Raw genomic sequence first — 26,211 nt, 5'->3', positions numbered from 1 at the left:
CCGTTTCTGCCTCCCTCCACAGAGTGCAAAAACATGGGGGTCTGACTGAGAAAACAGCCACATGGACTTGAACAAGGTCTTGAACTTGAACTGCCAAACCTTTAACCCTCAGAGCCCTGCTGCTCCACAGGCTTGACTTGCCAGCATGGGGGGTTGGGGTTAATGGCACACGCAGGCAAAAAATGCCCCCTCCCTGTACTGGCCCAGGGTGAGGAAAACCTGCTCAAGGCTCTTTGCGGGTTAGGGTGCTGGCCCTCCTCCTCCAGCACAGCTCAGCCAGTGCTGGCAGCTCCTTTCTAGCCCACTTCTTCCTCTGACACAGACTTGCAAATCCTATCACAGCTACCTGTCTGGAGCTACAAATGCCCCTGCAAAAGACCCCTCTTAAGGCAAACACCCAGGTGAAGGCTGCAGAAGTTCAACTCAGCTGTGAAATGAAAGGAGAACTCACTGGGTGACCTAAATTTCTTGGAAAGGAAAACAAGATCAGTATTTGAAGAGGTTTGTAGGAAGTTTGTGCTTGAAAACAACAGCTGGGACCTGGCCTCTCTTTTCTTGCCCAGCACTTTTCCCTGGGGCTCCCGGTGATGCCCCAGGTTAGTGTGTCTCCCCTGTGCTCTCATGTTGTGCCCTCATTCTCACTCTCTGCTGGCTTCGGGGACACGGAGGGTGAAATTCCTCTTCATGCACTCTTGGCACCAGTGAAAAAGCAGCTACAGTTCTAGCTCACCGTGCATTGCTCATATTTACAGCTTAAACATTGCCTTCTACTCGAAAGAACAAAGATAAAATGTCAGGAATTCACAGTTTTTATTCTCTTTCTTATGCCCACCCATCTTCCCCTGCCATCGATGTCAATGACTCAAAGTCCTCATCGTACAGTAGCCTTTGCCAGTGTGGCACTCAAAGGGTTAACAAACCACGGCTTCTTGGACAGATAAGACATAAGCTCATTCACTGGTAGGAACACATGGACGGTTACATTACAGAACACCTTAGGGTTTCCTGTAGCGATTCTTTGGGGTTTCACCACAGCCAGTGACGTCGCAGGAGAGAATGTTGGGCTTCTTTCCCAAGCCGATGCTTCCCAAGAGATCGGGAAGCTCACGAGTGATGGCCTTCTCGATCTTCTCTAGGAAACACCCTCCCATGTAGGAACACTGCTGAGACAGCAGCTTAAAACTGGTGATGGGGTTGATGCCAAAGAAGTCCTTGTAAGCCTCGCGGTTGGGGAGGTCAAATTTGCTGACATTGGTCTTTGCCAGAATGGACTTAAAGATATAGAATTTGTCAGGATCTTCCACAATGTCCCTGAACACCAGTTCTCCATCACTAAAGAAGGTCATTTTGTCCTTGTAGGTCTGTAGATAGCGATCGACCAAAAGGGCGTGGATGCGCACCCGGATGGCATGCTGGCGTATGAAGGCAATCTTATTTTCCATCCTGTTCTCGATCACCTGGTTGAGATCTTCCAGGAGCGATATCTCTTCTTTGAGGAACAGGTCTTTGTGGGTATCTGGATGGTACTCCTGGGGCCAGAAAGAGCTGACATACACCCTGGGCGGCTCTGTGACATTGATGAGAGGAGCCAGGCTCCAGAACAAGGCACCGTAGACTCTCATGAGCTCCTGGGTGGCCAGGCTGTCGGCTTTGTTCAAGATGATTCGGATCTGAGACTCACGGCCCTTCAGCTGGCGAAAGAGCATCTCCAGCTCCAAGCCCACATCCAGCTTTGTAGGGTCAAAGACAACAAAGATGAGATCAGCTCTGTCAATGAACCACTGGCACACGTCATTGAACGGGTAACCTTGAGGAGAGGAAAGAGAGAAATCCAGCAGAAATGGCAAGCACAGGATGAGTGCCTTCAGGTCAAGGGCTAGATAAACCTTGAGCCTGCCATGCCTCATGCCCTGTCTGGGTTGGACAGGGTGTGGGACACAGCAGTCTTCCCATGCAGCCTAGAACCTGTTTCTCATGTGTGAAAAACACTTCAGTGTTTCTTGGCATGAAAACCCATCCCTGTGTGTCTGGGCCTGCGACTGCCTGTCTCCCTCAGCCTCTCCTCCCAGCCTTCCTTCTCCCTGCTGCTGGCCACAGATTCCTGCTGCTTCTGTGAGCTGCTGTCGGCTGCATCACGGCTTTTCCCAGTGGGCACCAAGTGCTTGTCTGTCCTGGCATCCCAGGTGCTGTGGGAATGGACTGGTGCTTCTCTGGGCACTGCTATAGCACCAGCCGTTGGCAAAACCTCGCTCTGAGGGTGACACGCAGGGCATTATATGCTGAGCTGAGTCAGACAATCAATGGCCTGAGGAGTTTCCAGGAAACACCTTGCCAAGACGCCTGTCTGTCACACCTCCGAACAGCAGAAATGTCTGCTCTAGCTGATGACACTGGGGTATGTTCCCCAGGTCCCAGCTGCTGCCACCACAGCCATGGGCAGACAAACATCACCATCCCCTTCAATGCAAGACCCCGTTTGTAGCCCAGGGCTCGTCCCTGTTGTGCTTCAGCCATCTTTCTTGTCTCACATTGTTACAGCATCTTTTCTGGAGTCCCTTATATGAGCCCAGTAAACCCCTACCTCGTTCTTGCTGCTTGCGGTTTTCAATGATGCCCGGCGTGTCCACGAAGGTGACTCGCTCCAGCAGTTTGTGGGGCACCTCGATCCCTATCAGCTTCTCCAAGAAGTTCTGCCCAAACTTCTCCAGGGGTGAGAAGGAGCGGGCGCTGTCAGCAGCCATCACGATGCCCTCGATGGTCTTCAGCTTGGGGCCATGCATGATGACAGTGAATTCGGAGGTGGTGGGTTCTGCCCCTGCCCAGCAGAGAGGAGCAGCAGAGCTGTGAAATCCATGCCGGGCAATGGGCACGACAGGGCTGGCCTGAGAGTAGCTGGGGAGCTCAGGACCATCACTCTCTTGCCAAGAGGTGCTGGGGGAAGGCAAGCAGCGGGGCTACAAAATTCTTGCCAAACCTCTTGAGAAAATGCCAGCAGGGCTGTTTTCTGCAGGGGCTGGTTATTCTGGAAGAGGCCTGACTGCACAAGGCGCCCTGGAGAACCACCTCCCAGGAGCCCTCATTACCGTGGCACAGAGCTGCCCACAGACATCTGCCCTCAGCTGTGAGATGACATCCGTGGGAGCAGGGAGGAGGGAAGGGGAATGGCTTTTCTCCTGGGAGGGTGAATTAATTGGCTCCACATGAGGAGGGAAGGGCAGAAGACAAAGGCGAGTTGCCCTTGTGACGTGACTGCTGCTCTTGCAGTCAGGGTTGGAGGTGGTGAACCCTGTGCTGTGGGACGGGGATGCTGTGGGGACGGATACCCTCCTGCTCCTGGGGGAGCGTGGACAGGCCCTGAGCTGTGGTGGGGGACCTCTCCCTCCGCATGGCACTGCAACTGGGTGGCACGGACCAGTTCACAACCCTTCTGCTGTAATGAGGGGGATCGAAGAAATGTGACCAGGAGCCGCTGACCACATGGATGCAGAAATGCAGGTGCCAGCATGCCCCTGGCAGAGCAGGGAGGGAGCGGTGAGTGTGGTACCTGTGTAGAGCTGGTAGGGAGTGTCGTCCAGCCCGAGGAGGTAGTTTATCATGGAGGATTTGCCAACGCTCCACGGTCCCAGGAATAGCACCATTGGCTTGGAAGTGATCTCCCCATCTGCGGAGAGGGGAAATAACAGGAGGAAGTGAAGAAACAATAGCCGCCGCCACGCGATTAACTCCCCGCTGTAATGAGCATCCCATCTGAGCGGCGCGGTGATGCTGCCGGGGAAACAGCCACCCTTTTTGGGCCGCCAGCCATTCACGAGCCAAGGCATCACCCAGCGACGGGCCCCAGCATCTGCAGGAGCGGGACATCACCGTGCTCTGTGGGATGCCCCACCTCACTTGTCTGATGTCCTCTGAAGTTTGGCCCTCCCTAGGCTACGGGAGGACATGAACGTCTTTTAAATCTTGTCTGGGTTTGGTGCTGGTTTAGCCAGGGTAAGTCTGGGGCTGGCTGTGGGGGCGATTGTTGTTTAAAGGCAACCGCCGCAAAGCACAGGACATGCGAAGGAGGTGGCCATGCCGCAACCGGGCGAACGCCTCGTGCAAAGGGAACTGCCGTGGTTTAAGGAGCAACACCAGCACGGTGCTTGGCAAGCGCGGTGCGAGCCTCGTGCCAGCTGCCTGCAAGCCTTTCTACCACAGCCTCGCAGGGATCTGCCCCCGGGTCGTGGCTCCCAGCCCTCCCATTGAGCAGAAGGTCCTTGCCCACGTGAGCTGGCTGCCAGGCTCCAGCCCAGCACAGGGATGGCAGGTTGGGCAAACAGTCCTGCCGCAGGCGTGGCGAAAGGCAGGAGCAGAACGAACTACAGTCACCAGCCCACACTCTTCAAGTCTGGAGTTTGCTAAGGGCTCACGGAGGTGATGGGCCCACAGGGACCTGTCCCAGTGCCGCACGATTGGTCTGGGAGCAGAGTTCCCTGGGCACATGCAGCCACGGCCCCCAGGAGCAATCCCTGCTCGAGCAGGACCCTGCAATCAGCCTGTGCCCGCTCTGCTCAACCCCTCCAGTCTCCCGGCCACTGGGCAGGCAGCCGGCAGAGCCAGAGGAGCCCCTGCTCCATGCCAGCCCCAGGCTGTGCCCAGGACAGCCAGCACCCTGCTAGTCAGCACGAGCCCAAGTCAGGCCAGAAATGGAAGTGAAAACTGGACAAGTGAGTTCCCGTTGGTAGAAAACTTCCCCGTCCCCATCCTGCACTCCAGGTGGGAAAGGGTCCGTCCCACTGCCACCAGCAGAAGCCCAGCCAGGGGAGGGGCTGGATGCCACTGGAGGCACTGGGAGCTGTTCTGTCTCAGCCAGAGCTAAGCCTTCCCCTTTGGCCCAGAGTGAGGAGATGTCCTGGGGGGACCCACGTTGCCCTCAGCACCCTCTCTTCAGCCCCACGCTTAAGGCAGAGCTATTTTCCCTGCAGTGTCTGAGACCCCACTGCTCCATGGCTGCTGCCCACGCAGGAGCCAGCAGCATTTCAGCTGGGGATCCATCTCCAAGGTGGGAGGAGCCGCAAAGCCCACATGGTGCTGAGCTCCCACTCCCGAGGGTGCCAGAGGGCACTGCGTGGCAGCTCTGCAGTGAGCCCACCTGACCACGGGTGCAGGAGTTGGGCAGAGTGTGCCAGCCTCCTCCTGCCTGCGTCTTCCCATTGTAAGGACACCACGTCACTCCTGGGGAAGGAACATCTCTCCATGGGGCACAGAGCATCCATGCAGCTCAACCCTCCTTCCCAAGGCAGGGCAGCCACATCCGAAGCAGGGAGATGGCCCTGCCCGCTGCCTGCTCCCTGCCTGCGAGCCACAGGGATCCAGCGTTGTCTCCTCACCCAGGACAAAAACAAATGTTGAAACCTCCGACTTTTGTTTTTCATCATTCCTCTGTGCCACTCTATCGCTGCCGCTCTGTTAGCTTGCTGGCTTTAATTGGGTTTCGGATTATCATTAGTATTATTATTATTATCCCCTGTGATGTTGTGCCAGAGGTTTGAGGCGGGTCCCGGCGTGCTCTTTCGTAAGCCGTTCCCAGCCAGGTGTGGCTGTGTGAACGCAGGCAGCCCCGCGCCCCGGCCCTGCTTCACTGCCCACCTCCGCCCCACTCTGCTGAGGCAGGCAGCGATGCAGGCAGCCCCCCTGCCAGGTCACCGACACCTCGTACAGCCCATCTCTACCCCTTGCTTTGGGAGCGGGGTGCTGGCACCCCATGGGCTTTGGGGGCAGCGCCAGGCACGGGATCCTTGTGGCCCTCCAGGTAGGACAGCAGCTCCAAGGATGTGAGGCCGTGCATGGGTCCCCCTTGCTGCTGCCCAGCGTCTGGGAGAGCAGTGAGCATCTCCCACCCAGGAGGGTGCTGGCCTGGCACCTGTCCCTGTTATGTCCCCCTGCCATGTCTGCCAGCACCAATTTGGGTCACCTTGATGGTCCGGCCAGGGGAAGAGCCAGTCCTTGCCGGCTGCAGGGCAGGGATGGCAGCAGCTCCACCACAGCGGCTCTCTCCAGCCACCCTGTGGCTGCTCACTCCCAGCCCAGCCTGCCTCACTCCCAGCTCCATCTCATCCCAGCTCCAGCCAGGCATGGCCTGGTGGCACTTGCAGCAGCAGTCGCATGCCGGTGCGTGATCGGGCCCTGCCTGCGAACAGGGGGGTCCTCAAACCTTGCACTCCCTCGTCTGTGGGCCTGCTTAAAACACAGCAGCTTAAAACGCAGCTTCTCTAAGCTGCAGAGCATGCTGCCATCCTGCACAGCACCTGGCAAACAAGGCCAGGAAAGTCACGTCTGTCCGCAGAGCCAGCATTTGCACTGTTCAGCTCTGGGGGTAGGAGCAATTTGGATGTCTACATCATTATTTTTCCCTAAAGCAGTGGCTTTCCAGGAGGTTTTTCCATGTTGCTTGCAATGCCAGGCTGCCCTGGGGTGGGAGTGCTGCTGCTCTGGGGCTGGGATTAACGTGAGGCCGGGTCTTCTCCCCCCTTGTCCTCAAGCCCAGCAGAAGTGCCTGGTGTCAGCCCACCCCTCGAGGTGCAAGTCTGTCCTGGGGATGCTAGCAGCAAAACTCCTTCCTCTCCTGGTTCAGGCTGAGCCACAGGCACGAAGCTCCTGCTCTGTCTTCAAACCACCCAGGCAAGCTAAAACACCTGGAGAGACTCCCCCAGCAGTGCCCACGCTGCCACCCCATCCCTGTACCGCAGCCGCCACTGGCCACTCTGCCTGTGGCATAGGTGCACGGCCCGGCAGCCCTTGGAGGGCTAGCCAGCTTGCTCCCACAGCCTCAAAAGCCACAAATACCCACACAGCACGTGTGCCCACAAACGGAGGGACGAGCCACACGTGGCTGCAGGGTGCCCGCGCCTGCCTGCACGCTGCGCTGCCCGTGTACGTACGCCCACACGAGCGGCACATGTGTGTGTGCCTGCAGCTAGAGATGCAGATAAGGCAGCTATCGGAATATGCTATATATATCCACAACCCGCCCCGCTGCCGGCGCTCAGGCACCACAGGGAGCCAGGGACCCAGCAGGCACTGGCAGGGCTCTGCCATGTCTGGGGCTGGGCTGTGGAGATGCCCCTTTCGGCAGGCGCCGGCAGCGGGGGCCATGGTGGAGGACACGAGAACTAGAAGATAGCAGCAGGGACATTGTCCCCATGGCCCAGCACACCGTACCCAGGGGAAGGGCTGGGTGTTGGCTGGCATTTCTTGGCCTGTATCCCATCTCCTCCTTCTCAGGGGGGGGACCTGGCAGCACAACCCGAGCAGGACAGGCAGGGAGAGGAGCCAGCTCTGGCTCCTGAGGGGGCTGAGGCCGCCGCTCAGGGGCCAGCCTGTGTTACTGGGACAGCTGCTACGGGCTCATTGGCTTAAACTGCAGCTGGAGGGGGATCAAGGGTGGACATTCACGAAAGTTTCGGCATGTCGGAGGCTGAAGGGTGGGAAGAGCTCTCCTCTGTAGCGTGGGCTATCTGCTGGGCTCCTCCAGTTCATGCCATGGGTGAAAGATCAACCCGCAGGTCCACCACAAATGCCTTTGAACCATGGCTAGAGGAATACACAGCCTCTTGAGTCTTAACCCAGGAGGGAAAGCTGCTAAAGCCTGGGCGAGGTGCAGGTTTCAGGAAGGAGGGGGCTGTCGGGACCCAGAGTCAGGCCCGGGACAGGGTGCAGTGACACACGTGCCAAGCTATGGAAGGGCTGGGAACACTGGTCCTGGAGGGTGCCATGGGATGCTGGGTACAAGGGTCTGCTCCGTGCCTGGGAAGTGTGGCTCTGTTGGGACAGGTGAATAGGAAAGCTGGAGGCCAGCAAAGAGCTTAGGCAGCGCTGGCAGCATGCAGGCAGCAGGCAGCAATACCAACCTGTGGCGGAGGAGCCCAGGGTGCGTCCGGGATAAGCTGTTAGCAGGGGACACGGGGAGAGAGAAAAGGTACCGTGAGTCGAAGGAGGGACGCAGCTGCCCGGGTCTGGCCCAGGCCGAGGAGGGAGCTGAAGACTGACCCTGGCCTTCTTGTGGGCAGGAAAAGCCAGCGACGGCCACATTCCCAGCAGGAGAGAAGGAGTTACAGTCTGTGAGCAACGAGACCCGCAGCTACCAGGACAAGCAGTAAACCCCAGTCTGCCCTGCACTCTGGGGATGTGGCCTGGGGGAGCAGCCCCAGGAGAGCTGCCGCATCTGGGATGGCAGCTCAGCAGAGCTATGGCCTTCCCCAGCAACATTCACCGAGCAAACGGAGCCCGACAAGCCTTTGTTAGGACAGCAACCAACCCCAACAAGTGTCCTGACCACCCCAGTGGTGTGGTTACTGGTATCCACCCCTAGGGCAGCTGGGAGGTCATTCCTGATATGGGGACACTTGCTAATTGGCACATATACAGCAATCAGGGTCACCAGCATGCATCGCAAACTGGCATGACTTCACAGCAAGCTTCCCATCACCGGACTGTGAGAGTCCCTTACCCCTGAGCTAGGGACAGTCCCTAGATGGTGGCCACGCCGTGACCAAGCACACAGTGGGCCCAGCCAGAGCGTGCCTGCATCCCCGTGGGATGGCAGAGCGGAGACGCAGGAGGGCGGCAGGCAGGGGAATGGAGATGGCACCTTCCAGGTTTAAACATGCTGTAAGCAGAGGGTGTGGGGGGAATTTTCTGGGATGCACCCCAATAATTCAGAGTCTTAGGCTGATGGAGGCAGTCACAGGTCCCCCAGGACAGGTAACAGCTCAACTACAGGGGTGTTTGTGGGAGCTGTGGGGAGCAGAGAAGCTCCTTGGATTACACCAGCTCCTGCGTGCAAGCAGAGTCGATGGCAAGGGAGACAAAATGGAGGGCTGCCGCGTAATGGAGGGGTGAAGGTGCTTGCGATGGCACCCCTCTATATTGGCTTACACCTCCAAAGGTCACACATATTCCATGACAGGCTTGCCCCGCCACTCTCCCAGCTGTCCCGCTCCTCCTGGCCAGCTGAACGGCAGCTCTGTGCCCTCCAGCCTCCCGCCTGCCGCAGGGGTGGGCACAGGGGGAGAGGCTGGGGGCATCTCCCAGCTTGCAGGGACACCACCAATGCAACAAACCCGCTCCAGACAGGGACACCATGCAGAGGAAGCAGCTGAGAAAGCTCTCTCAATCCCATTATGCCCTCACCTGCTTTAGAAGGTCAGAAGGGTTCCCTGGGCCAACCCACTAACTTATTTGCAGGTTTCTCTAATTACACTGCTAATGAGGGATTGGGAAAAGCTGGATCTGTGAGTATTAAAGGCAAACTGCTGAGCTTCAGGTTTCTGGAATGGGATTGTATGTGCCAGGATGCAGTTAGGGTGTTGGAGATGCTTCAACAAGTTTGGTGGCAGGAGAAATATTTCTGAGAGGAGCATGGCCAGGGTCTCTCATGGCTGAGCCAAGGGCCACAGGCAATGCGGCATCCCTGTGCCCTTCCCTTAGGGCTGGGAGGCTGTGATTGTGTGACCAGCACTGGGATTGCATTGGCATAGCTGGGAGAGTGCCATGTAGGACGCAATAGGGTGTGCTGGGAGCTGACCTGGGGCACTGTCAGCCTGAGGGGGGGTTGTTCCTCATAAAGTGGAACAGCCCCTGGAGTGTTGTGAGATGAGGCTGTGAGGAACACCAGGACCTGCTGTCCGTGGTGGCTCCTGCTCAGGAGCTGGGATTGAGAGGGTCTTGGGCTGGGAAAACACAAGGGTTAGTGGTTTTTTTCCTCAGAAGCTGGAGGGGAAGAAGCCAGCAGGGGCCTGAGAAACACTTGCTTCCTCCAAAAAAAGGAAGCAGGATCTTGGGCACGGGATGGCTGGAAGGCAGTGTGGGATGTTCTGAGCAAGGAAATGGGTTGTGGGCTGAGAACTGAGGCTGGGGACTGCATCCTCTGGCAGTGAACAGTGAAGTGAGTGTTAGGGGCTGGGAGCCCACCAGCTTCCCCTGTAACCCCAACTGTTCTCCTGAAGTGTTCTGGGTTGAGCTGACAGTAAAAGCAGATGCTTGCACTGCCACCAACACAGACCAAAGCAGCTTGGAGAAGAGGCTGGGGTGTTGCTGAACCTGTGAGCTCCAGGATGGAGTCAGCTGGGACAGGGCATGGCTGGGCCACCCTTGCTGCATGGCCCCACTGCTGGGGAGGCTGTGGGGATGCACACCGGGGTACCAACCCTCCAGCTCCCAGTGCTTCTTTCCCAGGCACGCAGCAGTGCTGTGCTGGCTGTGTACGGGAAGGGACAGGCCAGCATGCTGGGTGGGTGGCAGCAGCTGTGGGGTGACGGTCTGTAGGGCGCTCCTCCCATGCTGCCTGCAGCATCGTGTGTGGCTGTGACCCCCTGTTACACTCCCACATAGCAAGCGGATCGTGGTCCCCAGCTGCTGGTGAGCAGCACGGAGCAGGCAAAGGCAGCAACATGGAACTGGGTGTGGGAGGCAGCTAGGCACGGCTCGTGTTTTATGACACCCACAAATGCCCCCTCCAGAACCCCTGTGGGAGGGTGATGGATGATGTCCAGGGTGCTCTGTGTCTTGAGAGGGCAGGACCTGTGCTGGTGATGAGGACTCTCCAGCCCTGCCCCATGGGTGGCAGCTGGAGGTGGGCTGGCTGGATATGGAGCTGTTCAAGCCTGCTTACAGAATGTCTGACGCAGATTTAGGAGTTGAGTGGGGCTGCCTGTAAAACGGGGGTTCTGCTCTAAGGAGATGCGTCCCCAAGCTTTACCCAAATGAACACGGGACCCCTGCACTGGCGGAGCAGAGTCCAGCTGCAAAAGGAGGGTCTGTGTGGAGAGTTCTGCCTAAGTTCTGCCTCACCAGGAGGGAGAGCATGGCTCCAGGGTGTGTGAGGCTGGAGATGTGGGAAGGGAAGGGGGCAGAACTTCAGGACAAGGAGGCTGATGTGGGCAGGCAGCCCTGGGACACAGGCAGCAGGGACTCCAGCATCCCCTGCCTGCCCAGCCAAGGCACAGGGGGCATCTGGCCCTGACTCAGGACAGGGCTTGAGGTAGGGGTTCACAGGAGAGTTACCCCAATGAACAGGGACCTCGGACTTGGGCTTGAGCCATCTGTGCTTGGAAAATGAGGCTGCTTGTGTCATATGGGTCACAACAGCTTCCTGTAGTTTTGAGTGTCTGGGGCCAGGGCTGTACTTTCCTCTTCTGGAGGGACACGTGTGCTGCTGGGGCTCAGCCCAAGCCAATGCCCATGGCCACAGGGACCTGCTCACCTGAACCAATGTGTCTGTAACTGCCAAGAGGTGGAAACTCTAACTCCCAGGATGAATGAAGGCTGCCGAGCTTGAGGGATACCCTGCCCACATGACAGTGTCCTGTACTGAGCAGGAAGGATGCCAGCTCCAGCCACCCCCAGGAAGCTCATCCCCAGCCTTGAGAGGTCCTAAGCTTCCTTGCCAAGCCTGTTTCGTTGGGCCGTGATCTCCGCTTGGCAGCGGTACAGGGCATTGATGTTGAGCAGGTGGAGGACCCGAAGCAGGCAGGGTTCAATGCTCAGCCTACACAGATGGTCCTGACAGCAGATGGGCTAAGGCAGATGCAGGAATGCCTGCCACTGGGTTCACTAGGGCATGTCCTCTAAGCCCAGCATGTCCATGGCCTTCTTGAGAAGCTGCAAAGGAAGACAAATTCTCCAAGCCTTTCCATGATCTGCTCTCTGCGCTGTTATCTGCATTCCAATGACCTGATGGTGCCGGAGACCCCAGTGCCCGTGGCATTACCTGTGATCTCATGCTGCCTCAGCTCGTTGTATCTGTAGGACTGCTCCAGGGGCTTGATGGAGGAGTGGTAGATCTTCCTCAGCCGCTGCAGTACTCCTGTGGGAGCAGAAGCATGCGAATGGGTGAAAAGGCAAACCCCAGCACGCTGATTGAGTCCCTCCTGGGTAAGCTGCTGGGCATTCCCTGCAGATCTTGAGGGTGATTCAGCCATGGATCAAGGGACTTGGCTCACAGTAGAAATCTTGGCAAAACTGATCCCAGTCATACATTTTGATGCTGCTCCCCTGCTAATGTTTCCTGCTGGGCACTGTCCCCATCCACTGCCAGTCTTGCACATGCCAGCAGCTGATGGAAGGAACACCTCTCATTAATATTTAGTACTCAACACCCATGATCTCAAAAAGCCCTGCACCATGGTGCCAGGGACCCCTGGCACAGCCCCTAAGCTGCTTGCTAGAAGAAGGAACTTTTTCCATAGCAGCTTTTATAATTTTCTTTCCAGTCCAGACTGCCCAGGGGCCAGCAGAAATAAACCTTGTAAGAGCAAAACCCAATGAATAATTGGAATAAAAATCCCAACTCTTTTTTACAAGTTGCCCCTGGGTGCTGTGGGCAGGGATGTGGCTGCCTTGGGCTGACTGCAGATAGCCATCTGCATCTTCCAGCTTCTCTGCTCTCCTAATCCTTGTACGTCCTTGGGGCTGTCTTTAAAATAATTAAAATATGTTAACCCAAGAGCAGCAAAAGGGCTGTTATGGAAGACATGGTGTCGCTAGACCTACAACAAGTAAGGTTAAAACCAGAACACCCGAGGGAAGGAAAAGCCCATCCACGCTCTTGGTGCAGCAGAACAGTGAGGAGCCTGTCCTGCAGGGATTGCACAGCTTGGTGCCAACCCAGGCCCTCTCACCTGAGAAATCATCAGCAGGTTTGTCCTCGTTCAGCTTGAGAGTGTTCTCCAAGTGGGACCGGTCGCGCTTGGTCGGTTCGCTGGTATCTTCAACCTCTTCTGGAGGAAAAAGGCAAGGAGACCTGTTACTGCTGCAGAGGGGTATCCACACAGGAGCTCACACAAGCTGCCAGGGAGAGGGCGTGGGGGAGCGCAGACACCCCAAAGCCTGCAGACCTGCTATGTGCCTCAGCAGCCACTGTCACCTTTGGTACACCACATGGTTTCTTTTTTGCAGAGGCTCCTGGAGGCTTGGCAGAGGCTGCCAGGGCTGCAGCTGCTGGGGGAAGCATCGTGGGCAACTGCTTGGCTCCGAGGAGGGGCTGGTGAGGGAGGCACGCCATGTCTCCTGGGGGGAGCGAGGGCTGGCCGCTCATGGAGAATGCGAAGGACGTGCCTGTAAGGGGCTCCTCGGGCTGGGGCATCATGCGAGCACGCGCGGCACCTGCCGCCTGACGGGGCCCCAGCGCTTCCCCCAGCAGCTGTGGCTCCTCCAGGGCTAAGCCCCCACTGCAGGAGCACTCTGCTCTGCCTCTCTGTCCGCTCCCAAAAACCCTTACGCATCGAGCCAGAGACATGAGAATGTGTGAGGTTGAGGCTGGCTCTTGAGAAACCAGCCAACCTCACCCATCCTGGCTTCCTCGCCTTTGCCGGCAGGGTTGTTCCCTCCCACCTCTGCCCCTGTATCAGACTGGAGCCCTCTGCATGGGGCTGTGGCTTGGGCTGGCCCGGGGGAGCCCATGGCTCTGTGCTAGGCCCAGGGAGCACGAAGCAGCTGCTGCCGCTGGGGGTAGGCACCCCAGTGTCCCCAGGCAGTGTCCCCAGGAAGACAGAGGTGTCCTTGCCCTGCCCTGGAGGTGCTGGCACACCAAGGGCCCCGTGCAGCTCCAGGTGCTTTGTCAGGAGCTGGCTGGGTTGGGCTTTAGAGGGGGTTTGGGGACAGGTCTGGGGACAGGTGTGTGCTGGCTGGCTGGGCTGGGGGTGCCTGGGCCAAGTGGGGCACTGCCGAGCCCTGGGACTGTGCTGTCTACCGAGTGTTGGGCTGAGGAAGACCTTTTGACTTGCCAAGTAAAGCCACAGAGACCGAACTGGGTTTCCATTTCAGTGCAAATGGGAACTATTTGAGCTGGGACATTACAGTTGAAAGCAGAAAAAAACTCAGCTGGATCTGAAGATTGCTGCCCAAACTGTGGGCCAAAGTCCACAAGTGTTTCCAGGAAATCATGGGGGGTGGGGGTGGTGGTGTCCCTTTTCCTTAGCTAGCCTTTCACTGACTGAACACAGCCAGAGCCGGTGCTTCAGCAACATATCGGTCTGAATTACCTCTTCACACCTTCCCTACGAGGCAAGAGCTGGTGGACAAGAGACCCACCAGCCCGGGCAAGCATCTTGCCCTTGTACCAAGAAAACTGGGGATCCAGAGGATTTTTGGGGAGGAGGAGCCTTTAAGAGGTCTGTGGGTACTGAAAGGGGCCTGGGTGTTAAAAATCTTATCCATGTCCACAGCCCAGAGGAGAAACCATGGGCTTAAAGTGCAGCAAGGGAAATGTTGGCCAGCTTTGGCATCGCTGTGGCAAGTGCCTGCGTCACAGGTGTCCGTGGGCTCCTGCCTGCACCCTCGATGCCCGCAGCCGGCCCAGCCGTGCAGCGGTTAGGGGCAGGCGTGGGAAGCAGAAGCGTTAGGAGAGGGCCATGCACTAGGTGCGGTTTAATGTGCCAAGCTCAGCTCCGCCGGGGGTTGATAGTAGGTCACTCTCGCCGCTACAGCACACCGACAAGAAAAGACTCCAACCTCTCTGGCTGTGCTGGAGCTCGGCGGCAGCGGGGTAGGTGCTGTGGCTGGGTGGGCTCTCTGTTTCTGCCAGCGATGGCTTGTCAGCAGGGGGGTCTTCAACTGCTGCTGGCAGGTCTGCTGCTGCTGGGGGGTCTTCCACCGCTGCTGGTGGGTCTTCTGTTGCTGGGGGGTCTTCCACCACTGCTGGTGGGTCTTCTGTTGCTGGGGGGTCTTCCACCGCTGCTGGTGGGTCTTCTGTTGCTGGGGGGTCTTCCACCACTGCTGGTGGGTCTTCTGTTGCTGGGGGGTCTTCCACCGCTGCTGGTGGGTCTTCTGTTGCTGGGGGGTCTTCCACCGCTGCTGGTGGGTCTTCTGTTGCTGGAGGGTCTTCCACTGCTGCTGACGGGTCTTCTGCTGGTGGGTGATCTTTCACTGCTGCTGGTGGGTCTTCTGCTGCTGGCGGGTCTTCCGATGCTGCTGGGGGGTCTTCTGCTACAGCCCCACAGGGTGGGTGATGGCAGCTGACAGGGCCGTCCCTGGCTTCTCCCTTGCTGGCAGCTGCTGGTTTGCCATTGCCCTTTTTGCTGGAGGTGCTAGCCGCTTTCTTGCCACTCTCTTCAGCTCCATTCTTTGGCCCCGCTGGCCCGGCACCATCTTCCTCAGACTCTCCCTCTTCCTTGGACTCTCCTTCCTCCTTGGACTCTTCCTTGCCTCCATCTTCCTCAGACTCCCCTTGCTCGTCTTCTTCCTCTGAGCTCTGCTCATCCCCTTCCTCTCCCCCCTTACGAGCAGACACTGATCTTGGCTTCTCCATTTTCTCTTCCCCAGGCTGCCCTTGCTTCTCAGAGGCTCCTTTCTTGGCGCTGGGCTCCTCGCCCTCCTGGGCATGGAAGACATTTTGTGGGCCAGGCCTGTGATTCCCTTCCTGGTGCACAGCCTCAGGAGTGCCCAACATGGCACCCTCCCCTGGGCCCTGTGCCTCGCTGGGCCCCTCCTGGCTCTTCTCTTTGGTGGTCTCCTCTGTCTGTCCGTGCCCTGGCCCCAGGTCCCCACTCAGGCCACCCACCGGCTCTTCCTGCCCCTCTCCAGGGCCCTCCTCAGTGGCACCAAGCAAGGAGGTGTTGGCGGGGCCACCATCTTGGTTCTCCTCAGGGCTGCCATCGTCTGCCTTCTCCTCCAGCCTGGGCTCTGCAGCTGGCAAGGGGCTTTCGGCAGCACCACCAACATGGTCCATGCCAGGGGTGCGTGGCTCTAAACGATGAGAACAGCTCAGTCAGTCTTACCCGCGCTGGCCCATGGCTACCGGGGCACCCACTGGCCACCCATCAGCGTCGGAGGGGGCCCTGAGGGACACTTTGTGGCTGTTACAAAGAGGTTTAAACTCTCTCCTAAACCTTCTCTAGTTCCAGCTCAATTGTCTGTCCCTGTGGCAAGAAGCTGGGTGCAAAGAGGTGTTTGAGGGGGCAGCAAAGCCGATGCAAGAGGGGGGCCCTACGGCTGCCCCAGCCATGGCTGCCTGGGGCTGCGACTGCCACCCGCCATGGAGCACTGCAGGAAGGCCGCAAAGCAGCCCTAAAAACTGCGGGTGAGGGGGAGAAAGGAACAACAAAAAGCATAGCTCGAGGGGCCGTGGGCACTTGGCATGTTAAAAGGGTCCTTCCCCAGCCCTGCCTCAGGAGAGCGTTTCACCAGCCATGGCGGGTGGCGGGGCGAGGGGAGGAGGACGAGGAAGGCTGCCCGGCATGGGGCACGGGCAGGGGCAGCAGGGCTCGGAGCTATTTATTGTGGGCATCCCTTCACTAGGAAAGCATTTGCTGCGCTGTGCGGCTGGTGGGGACACAATGAGTTTGTTCGGCAGCCCGGGAGCAGCCATCCGGACTTTCCACAGACCAACTGCAATTTCACATTAGGCAGCGGGTGCCAAAAATAAAAGATCACCAGCTATACTGTCTCCGTTACAAACAGTTGCTGCTAGTCTAAATAATCCCCTGAAACGTCTAATGCCTGCATACCAGGGAAGCGTTTCAGAGGAAAATAATTCCTTTGTACTCCAGCTGGCAACCAGATGCCAACCAGGGGAAAATGCCACCTCCACCTCGGCTGCAGGGAGGCAAGCGGGCAGCACGGGCATGGGCAGCCAGCCCCTCTCCCCCAGCTCCCGTGCCGCATCCGTGCTGGCAAGCTGCGGAGCACCGGCAGGTCCTCTGCAAAGCTGTGGCACTGCAGCTCACTGGGCTTGGCTGCTGGGGACCGTGGTAGCCGAGCACTGCAGGAGCTGAGCCAAGACCAGCCCCAGATCGTTCAAGCTGGTTTGTGGTCGCCAGGGATGCTGGGCACTGGTTGCATCTCTATCAGCTCCGGTACCGGTACCGGTGGTGCTGTTAGCCACGAGGCAGGTGGGAGCCTGCTCGTGCTGGGGAAGAGCCACACTGGTGGCAGGCGGCTGGGAGGGACAGGCTGCACCTCCGCCTGCCAGGGCTTCCAGCGGCTCTCATGTGCAGCCTGGCACGGTGGAGCTGCGCCGTCACCGCGGCCCCTTGCCCTGCCGAAACCGGATGCGTGGGTCACCCCAGCTCTGCCCTCGCCGACCTGCCCCGTCCTTTGCTGGCACGTGGCTCAGGGGTGCCTGCGGGCTCCCGACACAGCTCCCAGCCCGAGGCAGAGAGGTCATGGGAAGCTCCCACCCGCCTCTCTCCCAGCCAGAGCACCCATCCCCTTTGGGTCACCTTCCCATGGGACCCCTCAGGGTGCCCAGCCTGCCAGGAGCGACTTGAAGGGGAATGTACTATGCCTGACCGGCAGAGCCCCAGGTGGCTGGGGGCCAGCACGCCCCTACCTGGCCCTGGTGGCCTGGAGACCAGCCTGGGTCTCCTGAGGGTCCCCTTGGCTGACAGAGTTAGAGATATTCTCAGGTTGGCCCCAAAATAGCTGGTGACCTGGAGGGCCGGGAGGGGAGTTTGGGTCCTCAGGCGGGTGTCTGGGGAGGGTCAAGGTGGTAGAGGGGGGGAGCAGGACCATGTGAAGGAGACCCTGCATGCCCCAAGGGCTTTGTCTGGGGTCCGTGTGTCCCCTCTAATCCAATGCAGGGGGACAGAGGAGCTGTCACCCACCATGGCAGGGCAGAACAACAACCCCAGTGCCCGCCGTGAGCCATCCCTTACGGGAAAAGGGAAATACTCCCCAGGTGCTCAAACTGGGATGTTCCTGCTGGTGTTCTGGTCACGGGCTTCATTTCCTGTGACCTTCAAGGTCTCATACAAAGTCCCTCTCCCCTCTCCACCTCCTTGTCCCTCCTGTTTCCCCTACATGGTCTCCAAATCCATCACAGGGCGAATTGTGCTGATCTGCAGATGGCCAGCCGATGAGCAGCGAAATGGGCTGAAGGTTATGGGCTTAACACCCTCCGTGCATCCACCAGAGGCTAAAAATATGGCCCAGCAACTGTACGGGGGACTCAGAAGGAGCAGCTCGGCAGGGTGCGGACAGCAAAGCCCCAGCCCCTCGGCCGCTGGCCCCAGCCCCTCACCCTGCTGCCAGCCAAGGGTGACATCTGCACCTGGGGCCCGTCCTGCGGGTCCCCGTGGGCTCCGGGAGGGAGCGGGGACAGCCACGATGTAAAGTGACACCGGGGCTCCCCTTGTTCGCACCCTGCCTTGTGCCAAGTGGCCGGGTGGCACCGGAGAAGAGCCCCTGCCCTGCTCCCCTGGGGGAGCTGCTCTCCCGGAGGGTGCCCGGCTTGCGCTGCCCCTGCCCACCCCGAACCTCACACCCGTCCGCAGGGGCTGGCAGGGCCGGCAGCTCCCTAGGGACCCTTTGCCCCACGGTGACAGCACCCTGGGGAACAGCTGCAGGGATGGAGAGCTCACAGAGAGGCTCTGTCTGCCACAGGATGCCTCGGCTGGTTTGCCCCAGGGAAAAGCCTGTGTGGACAGGCTAGGGATGGCTGCCAGAGGCTGGACGTGACCCTGCCATGGTGCTCCCCCCCATCCCCACGCAGGGCCGCGTGGAACAGCAATGCCTTCATGCCCAAATGGGTCCTCCAGGAGGGACAGCCTCTGAGCTCTGAGGACAGCACTGGGGCTGGGGCAGGGGCTGGCCGGGAGGGACAGATGGGCACAGGTGGCCCTGGGAGGGATGCTCTCCCCCTCCAGCAGAAATAGGAGCCCCAAGCGTGGGGCCAGCGATGCGCGGCACTGTGGGGATGGCTTTTTGCACGCCCCCTTCCCCTGCTCGGATCCTGGCCCCAGCAGCACCCAGGGGAGTTATCCACTGGCTCCCGCGGGTCCTGCCCTCCCCTTGTGCTGCCAGTGGGGTTTCAGGACAAGCTTGCACCCCAAACGTCTGTCCCTTCTTTTTCAGGGAAAGGCAAGGCTGTGCTTTGCTCTGATGAAGCCCTTTAAAACCTCACAGAAAATGGCTGCACCCAAAGGAGCTGTCCGGGACTTCCCGGGATTTTCCATGGAAGACACCAGCTGTGCTGCTGGACCCGCTGCAGACCCCTCCTTCCTGCGAGACCCACCCCCATTTCATGGTCATGTCTCTGCTCACTGGGCTCTGTGGGGTCCCCACAGCCTCTGCTCAGGGACGTACCCTGGGTGCTGCTCCAGCCCTGACAGCCCGGGACTCAGCCTGGCTGGGGACCTGACACAAGTTTGCCAGGTCTCTGGTGCCCAAGCCACAGCCCTGGGACACTTGCCCCTGCCCTCGGAGAAGCGGTGCAGCTCCCGGGATTATGATGCTCTGCACTGCTGTCAGCCAGCAGCCTGGCTTCTGGAAAAAGCTGAGGCGGATTAGACCTATGAACCTGACCTTTCTGCAACCAGTAACCCCTCACAAGTTGGGAGCGGGACCAGGGGAGCCCAAAGCTGGGGCTGTGCCCCTCATCCAGCTCAGGCCTGGGCATCCCAGCCTTGCACGCCCACCCCTGGGTGCTTGGACAGAGCGCAGCAGAAGACAGCATCTCCTCCCTGCTCTTCCCATGCCTCAGTTTCCCACTCTGCACCATGCCTGTGGAGCCCGGTGCCACTGCTGAGCTCTGCAGATGAAGTCCTGGTGTTTTATTGCCCACATGTCACGCAGCAGCCCTTCTGCAGCAGCCAGGGCAGGTGGGAGCTTGGCTCCAGCACCAGTTTGGAGCTGATGAGGCAAACACCTTCACCAGCTGGCAGACAGCCCAAGAATCCCAGAGGACACAGGCATGAGGGCAGCTAAGGGTGGGCTTGGCTCTCCAGACCCTTGCACACCCCAAAGCCCAGGATGCCCAGCCACAGCATCCCATCCCAGGGGCTTCATGATCCCAAAGCACCAGCAAAAAGCAAATATTTTCCAGTTATTCAGTGCAGAGCCCATCAGGGCTATAGGAACCAGCTTTGTCAGACTAACTTGACCTCATTTGTGGAGGAGATTTTAAGTTTATTTGAAAAAAAAATAAAAATGGATTTGATTTCTATAAACAGTCGGCTAGAACTGCATGATGTTTTGATTAAGAAAGGGTAAAGAAACCTCACCAGGATGCTCCAAAGGGATTAAAACCAGGCTTGGAGCTTTCTAAATACAGAGATGAAAACAGGGAATCACTTCTGCAGAGTGTTTTTTCAACTGTCTCCCCACAGGGCACCCACTCTAAAGATTTGGAAGAAAACCTGCACTCCTGACTTGTGGAAAATCCAAAGATCAGGACGGTGGAAGATGAAGCAGCCACCACTCATGGCCAGAGGAGCTCTGGCTCTGCAAGTGAGCAGAGAGCGAGAAAATGGCATGTATTTTGGCACAGGCAGATGTCACACTGTACATCAAGGAACACCTACCCGTGGTGTGCCTTGTGGGATCCACAGCCCAGGGGGATGCTGAAGGACCTGGGGAGAAGTGCTGTGGTGTGGCTGGGGCTGGAGAATCCCCTTCCTTGAGCACAGGGGCTCATGCTGGTGGTGTCCCTGAGCCTCCAGTGACGGGAGGCTTTACCAGCCCACCCCAGGGCTTCCCCCGGTCCCCAAGGGACATCTTTCATGCAGTCATTGTGAGTCTTTCTGGGTGAAGACTCCCCATCCCTCTTCTTTGCTCATTCCAAGGATTCCTGGTCACCTGGGCAGGTCAGGGAAAGCCCCTGGACTTGTCAACCTGGATTTTAATGCCTGATGATTCATTGCCCCACAAAATGCTCAAATCCATGGGAATGGCCGGGCAGAGATGCTGCCTGGCTGTGCCAAGCAGTGGCACCCAGCCCCAGGGGTCTCACCCATACCCTCAGCAGCAGGACAGGGGAACCCAGCTCAGCTGTCACACAGGGATGGGGCCATGCAGCTCCAAGCCCCTTTCCACGGCATGCCCCCACGAGTGGGGAGGTGGGCAGGGTTGAGCCACGCACCCAACTGGCACCAGGGCTGTGCTGCTGCTGCCAACACCCCGGCCTGGCTCGGGGTGCCCAGTGGAGACTCCCCGGCCCCTCTGCCAGCCCCCACCAGCACACGAGCTTGACGGCTTCCTCAGGCTATCGCTTACAAGGGGAATGTCCCCACGGGCTGAAAATAGCCCAGTGGAGCCCTGCCAAGGCAGCAGGGCCCACTGTTATTCCTGCAGCACCTGGGGAACGGGAATTTTATGATCAGTTTGGTCACCCTTGGACCCGCCGGCCAGACTGGAGTTCCAACACCTTGGCAAGCCTGCGCTCCAGGCACAGGAATGTGGACCTGCATGGGGCTAGCAGAGCGATGAGTGGGGATGCAGCAGGTATATGGCAAGAGCACAGACCACTGAGCTTTGTCCCCAGGCACAGCACAGCCCTTCCAGCCCAGTGCCATCTCACACGGACCCGCTGGTGCCCCTGTGCCACCAGCGCCATGCACAAGCAAGGTGTCCCAGCCATCCTGCCTGGCTGACTGTCACCTACACACCAGGACAGGGATGGCTGATGGGAGAGGTTGTCACAGCGCAGCCAACCTGCCCGACATCTGCCTTGCTTTTCTCAGCCAACAGTATGGGAGAGAGATGGGGCACCCGTCAGGGCTGGGATCTCCTCCAGGCAAGGCACCAGGGGTGCGACAGCGATGTAGGTGGTACAAGCAACCGAGATCTGTGGGTGCCCTTGCCTCACTGTGGCCACCCTGCACCCAATGGCAGTGGTGCCTGCGGCCCTGCTGCTGCTGAGGGAGGGTAGAGTGAGTCCTGATGGGTGTCAGTGCGAGACAGCACTCCCCCACCTCTGAAGAAGCTGGGTACCCTGGGGGGCACTTGCCTGGGACAGTCAGGGTGGGGAGTCCCCATGGGTGCTGTGTCCTACAACCTGAGCCCACCCGAGGTGACACAACCCACGTGGTGGAGCCCACACCAAGATGTTCTGTCTGGGGAGATCGAGCCCACCCCAAAGTGACATATTTCAGGTGATGAAGCCCATGCCAGGGTGACATGTCCTGGGTGATGGGGAACACCCCAAGGTGCCCTGAGGACACAGTGATGGAGCCCATCCTGAGGCACCATCTCCCAGGCTGAGGCAGGATGAGGAGTCCCAGGGGTGGTGGCCCGCGCTTGCTGTCACCAGGAGAGGTCTGTGCCAGCCCTGTTGTGCCCTCTGCATGTGCTGCAGGAGGATGCCAGCATGCGAGGGTGTTCCTCAGCTCCCCACCCAGCTCAGAGGTGGTGATGGCATGGCACAGCACAGCCCTCCACTCAAATCCCTGAGGGCTGGTGGGGGGCAAGGGCTCCCCAGCCAAAGCTGCCAAGTCCAGTGGCTGGGCACTGCCCTGCCAGTGTCCCCGTGGCCCATTCCCGGTGGCCACGGGGACCCACTACGGCCACCCAGCCTGGAAGGGATGGCTGGGCTCTGCCCAAGGTGCAAGTGCAGGGAGAAGACCTTCCCCTGGGTAGGAGCCAGGATGGCACAGTGGGCAAGTGTCCTTGCCCTGAGCCATCGCCCAGCCCCACGGTGGGTGCTGGCCCCTGCCGGGGCTCCCGGCCACACTGGGGAGCTTTGCCAGCCGTGGCCACGTGGGCCATGGACTGTTTTGGCTGGGGCTGCACGACTGCCGGCACAGGGCACTTCCCACCGCCGGAGCAGTGACAGGGTCCCAGCAGCCCCAGGCGTCACCCAACCCTGCCCTCACCCCGAGCACCACACCTCTGACGCATTGGCGAAGCCCCTGGTTCCCCACTGGGCTCCCCCCGCCTTCTCCTCACCAAAGTAGAGTTAAATGGGAAGACAACCCCCAAAACGGGGAAAACAACCCCCCAAGCCACCTTCTGCACCCCAAAGAAGCCCAGGGCCAAGAGCCCGGCTTGGCATCAAAAGAAAAGCAAAACTCATTGCGCAAACCCCACCGGTCCCTGCAGAGCAGAACCAGGGGCAGGAGCTGTGCCAGCGCTTATAGTTTTTCCCAAACCTACAGCTCCAGGGTGAAATATGTCCCCCACCCCCACCCCGATAAGCAGGAGACACCGAGGATGGGGTCTCTGGAGGGGCCTCAGCCAGCCATCAGGGCTGGCTCTGGGCTGCAGACCCCAATGCACCTCCTGGCCCCAGAGCCTCCTCTGCGACGGGGGACCCCGGCGCTGGGCTGAGCAGGGTGCTGGTGGCAAGGTGCCCAGCACCGTGCCCAGCCCCATGGCATTGCCCAGCCTGCTCCCTCACTGTCTGCCACAGCTGGGGACGTGCTGGCCTCTGTGCCAGCCTCAGCACAGCCAAGAGCCGAGCCGGTGGTCACCCACATTGGTGACAAACCCCTGACATCCCACAAGGCCACCAGCCCAGCCTGGGGTGGGCACCAGCCACCGGCCATGCCCATAGAGGACCTTGCCAAACCCCTTATCCCCAGACGTGACCTGCGGCCCCGTGGAGGTCACCCCACCACTGGCGGGGTGCATTGCTGGCCCCAAAACCCGTTTATTCACAAGAATGGTCCAAGATGCCCTTAAAAGGCCAAAACTCAGCGGGGCCAGGGGTGCCCGGTGCTGGAAGGCGGCAGCTGCGGGTGCCCGCGCGCGGGGCCGCAGCGGCACAGGGCAGGGGGGGCTGGCGGCCGGGGGGGCCAGGGCTGCTGCAGGGACTGCAGTGTCCCCTTACACGGCTGTTTCCATACTTAGCCGCCCCCCTCCCAGCAGCGTGGCTGCCGGAGCCCAGCCAGGCAGAGAACCAGCCCAAATTAACTCAAGGGCAAGCAAGGGTACCAGCGATGCCGCCCCACTGCACGGCCCCAGGGGACGCCCAGCTGAGGACAGGGGTGCTGAGCGGGTATGGGATGGCCCAGGGAAAGGGGTCGGGGGTCACCCAAAGTGCTCTCTTGCTTGGCAGGTCCTTAGGGGTGGGGGGACCCCCAGGACAAACAGCCTAGCCCACCCTGCCCTGACTATGGGGTGCCCCGGCACCCTGGCAGCTCCCCCCAAATCCTCACTGCCCGAAACTGAGACACCTTGGCACCCGTGGGTGACACTGACCCTGGGCGTGCTGGCAGCAGCACAGCCCCTGCGCCCACCCTGGCTGCAGAGGGGGGACCCCAGCCTGCACCCTGCTGCCAGCCCCTCCCGGCCACGGCCACCTGTGCTCCCCTGCACATTTTGGGGTGACTCTGCAGCCCTGGCAGAGCTGCCGGGGAGCCCAGATGGCTGTACCCCTGCCACCCTGTCCTGCTCCTGGCACCCACCACGTCCTGGGACACAGGCTGGGCTCACTAGGCACCCCAGAAACTCACCGGCACCCACAGCCCCACAGGCACCTGCAGCCCTGCAGGGCACCCACAGCCCCATGGGCACCCATAGACCTGATGAGCACCCACACAGCCCCACAGGTACTTGCAGCCCCACAGGCACCCACAGCCCCAGCGAGCACCCACAACCCACAGGCACCCATGGCCCCACAGGCGCTCCCAGCCCCATGGGTGCCCACAGCCCCATAGGCACCTGCAGCCCCACGGGGACCTGCAGTCTCCTTGGGGACCCAGAACCCCATTGAGCACCCACAGCCCCATGGGGACACCACAGCACTGTGGGGCCCTGCAGCCCCATGGGGACCCACAGCCCCATGGGGCCCCTGCCACCCTGCAGGTACCCACAGCCCCCTGAGGACCCACAGCCCCACGGGGACCCTGCCACCCTGCAGGTACCCACAGCCCCCTGAGGACCCACAGCCCCACAGGGTCCCTACCACCCTGCAGGGACGCACAGCCCCACAGGGACCCACAGGGACCCTGCCACCCTGCAGGTACCCACAGCCCCACAGGGACCCTGCCACCCTGCAGGTACCCACAGCCCCACAGGGACCCACAGCCCCACAGGCACCCACAGCCCAGTGGGCAGCCGTACCTGCAGTGCTGAGGAGCAGGAGCGAGGCCACGCAGCAGCAGAGCAGGTTGAGGCCCTTCATGGTGGCTGCCAGGAGCTCCCTGCCGCTCACTGCCTCTATTTATACAGCGCCGGCAGGCGCGGGGCAGGGCAGGCAGGCAGGCAGCTGCCGGCACGGCCAGCACAGATGCTGCCACCGCAGTTCTTCAGCTCCCAGGGGGCCCTGGGGATGGGGACAGGGACAGGGACGGGGCACAGCACCAGTGCTGCAGCACCAGGAAAGGCCCGTGTCAGGGACGTGATGGCACAGGACACTTCCTGGCATGGGGTCCCTGGGTGGCACTGCCCATGTGGGGTCACCATTGCCATCACAGCATCCCGCTGCCATGGGGTAGTGGATCTCCTTGGGCTGCCTCAAGTTCCTGCAGCCCCTTTTTGGCTGGAGCAGGACTTCACGGAGAGGACAAGCTGAGCATCACAGCACCGTGGTGTCCCCCATGTGTCCCCAAAGGTCGGTGGCCCCGGGCATGTCCTCCTGGGCTGACGTAGGGCCACCACAGGTCACCAACTCCAGGCGATGCCATGCACCCTGTAGGCAAAAGGACATGTCCCCCTCCACCCTGGGCATGCCCCCATTGTCGCCAGCAGCATGGCATGGGGGATGGCAGCAGGTGGAGGTGCAGGGTCACCAGCTTCTGTCACACTCGTTTGCAGGGGATAGACACCCAGTGCTGTCCCCAGAGCCTGGCTGTAGCAGTGGCCCTGGGCTCCAGCACTGGAGAAGCCACTTTTGTGGGGGCAGGCATGAGCCAGCTTTTTCTTGGGAAAGGGGCCAAACTGGGAGGAAAAGAAGAGGCCTGAGCCCAGCTCCCCCTGCAAGCATGGGAGACCCCAGCCCTAAGGTGGGGTTGGGGGGAAGGGGCAACGGTGAGGAGCAGAGAGGGGCTGGCCCTCAGCCAGGCACCACGGAGGGCCATGGTGTGGAGGGGGAGGGGGAGAGACCCACAGCTGTGGGGGATGGTCAGAGGTGGATGCCCCTCTCTAAAAAGCCACGGAGAGACATGCATCCCCATGCCGACAGATCCACAAGGCACAGCAGCAGCCCCACGGAGAGCCATGCAGAAAAAGGTGACCATGGGGACACACCATCCTGGGGGACCACAGGTGCCACCCCCAGGACAGGGGGACACAGAGGCTGACCCCACCCTCCCCCCAGCCCAGCAGCCTCACTAAACCAGCGGGGCACCCCTGCTCGATCTCAACAGTGAGCTGAGCCCTGACACGCTCATAGCACGGGGCAGCCCTGCCAAGGCTGAGCCTTTAAATATGACCCGGCCGCTCAGCGGGGAACCTCACTGCAGCCGGCATCCTTCTGCCTTTGCCTGGAATCCCCAGTGCAGGCAGCGTTCCCCTGCCCTCCCCGCGAGCCCTGCATCCCTGGAGAGGGATCGGTGTCCCACAGGGGCCAGATCTGTC

The 26,211-nt window shown here is 60.0% G+C and overlaps 1 protein-coding gene across 5 annotated transcripts; it reads right to left on the bottom strand.

Moving 5' to 3' along the window:
• Positions 1 to 793: 793 nt before the first annotated feature.
• On the bottom strand, positions 794 to 26,121 carry SRL (sarcalumenin). 5 transcript variants are annotated; one of them, XM_080383523.1, is made up of 8 exons: positions 24,757 to 26,121; positions 14,488 to 15,720; positions 12,657 to 12,755; positions 11,747 to 11,842; positions 7,887 to 7,922; positions 3,545 to 3,661; positions 2,582 to 2,815; positions 794 to 1,807 (listed from the first exon to the last, which is right to left on the bottom strand). In XM_080383523.1, the coding sequence occupies exons 1-8, from the start codon at positions 24,815 to 24,817 to the stop codon at positions 996 to 998; spliced, it is 2,688 nt and encodes an 895-aa protein (XP_080239649.1). In that variant the 5' UTR covers positions 24,818 to 26,121; the 3' UTR covers positions 794 to 995. The 5 variants fall into 5 exon arrangements, with proteins under 5 accessions (XP_080239649.1, XP_080239650.1, XP_080239651.1 ...); XM_080383524.1 differs by having other exon boundaries at positions 12,657 to 12,752; XM_080383525.1 differs by lacking the exon at positions 7,887 to 7,922.
• Positions 26,122 to 26,211: the final 90 nt, after the last annotated feature.

This window comes from Falco punctatus (genome assembly GCF_963210335.1).
Source record: "Falco punctatus genome assembly, chromosome: 4".
NCBI classification, from domain to species: domain Eukaryota; kingdom Metazoa; phylum Chordata; class Aves; order Falconiformes; family Falconidae; genus Falco; species Falco punctatus.
Note: the sequence above shows the minus strand (reverse complement) of the source record. Positions and strands in the feature narration are given on the sequence as shown.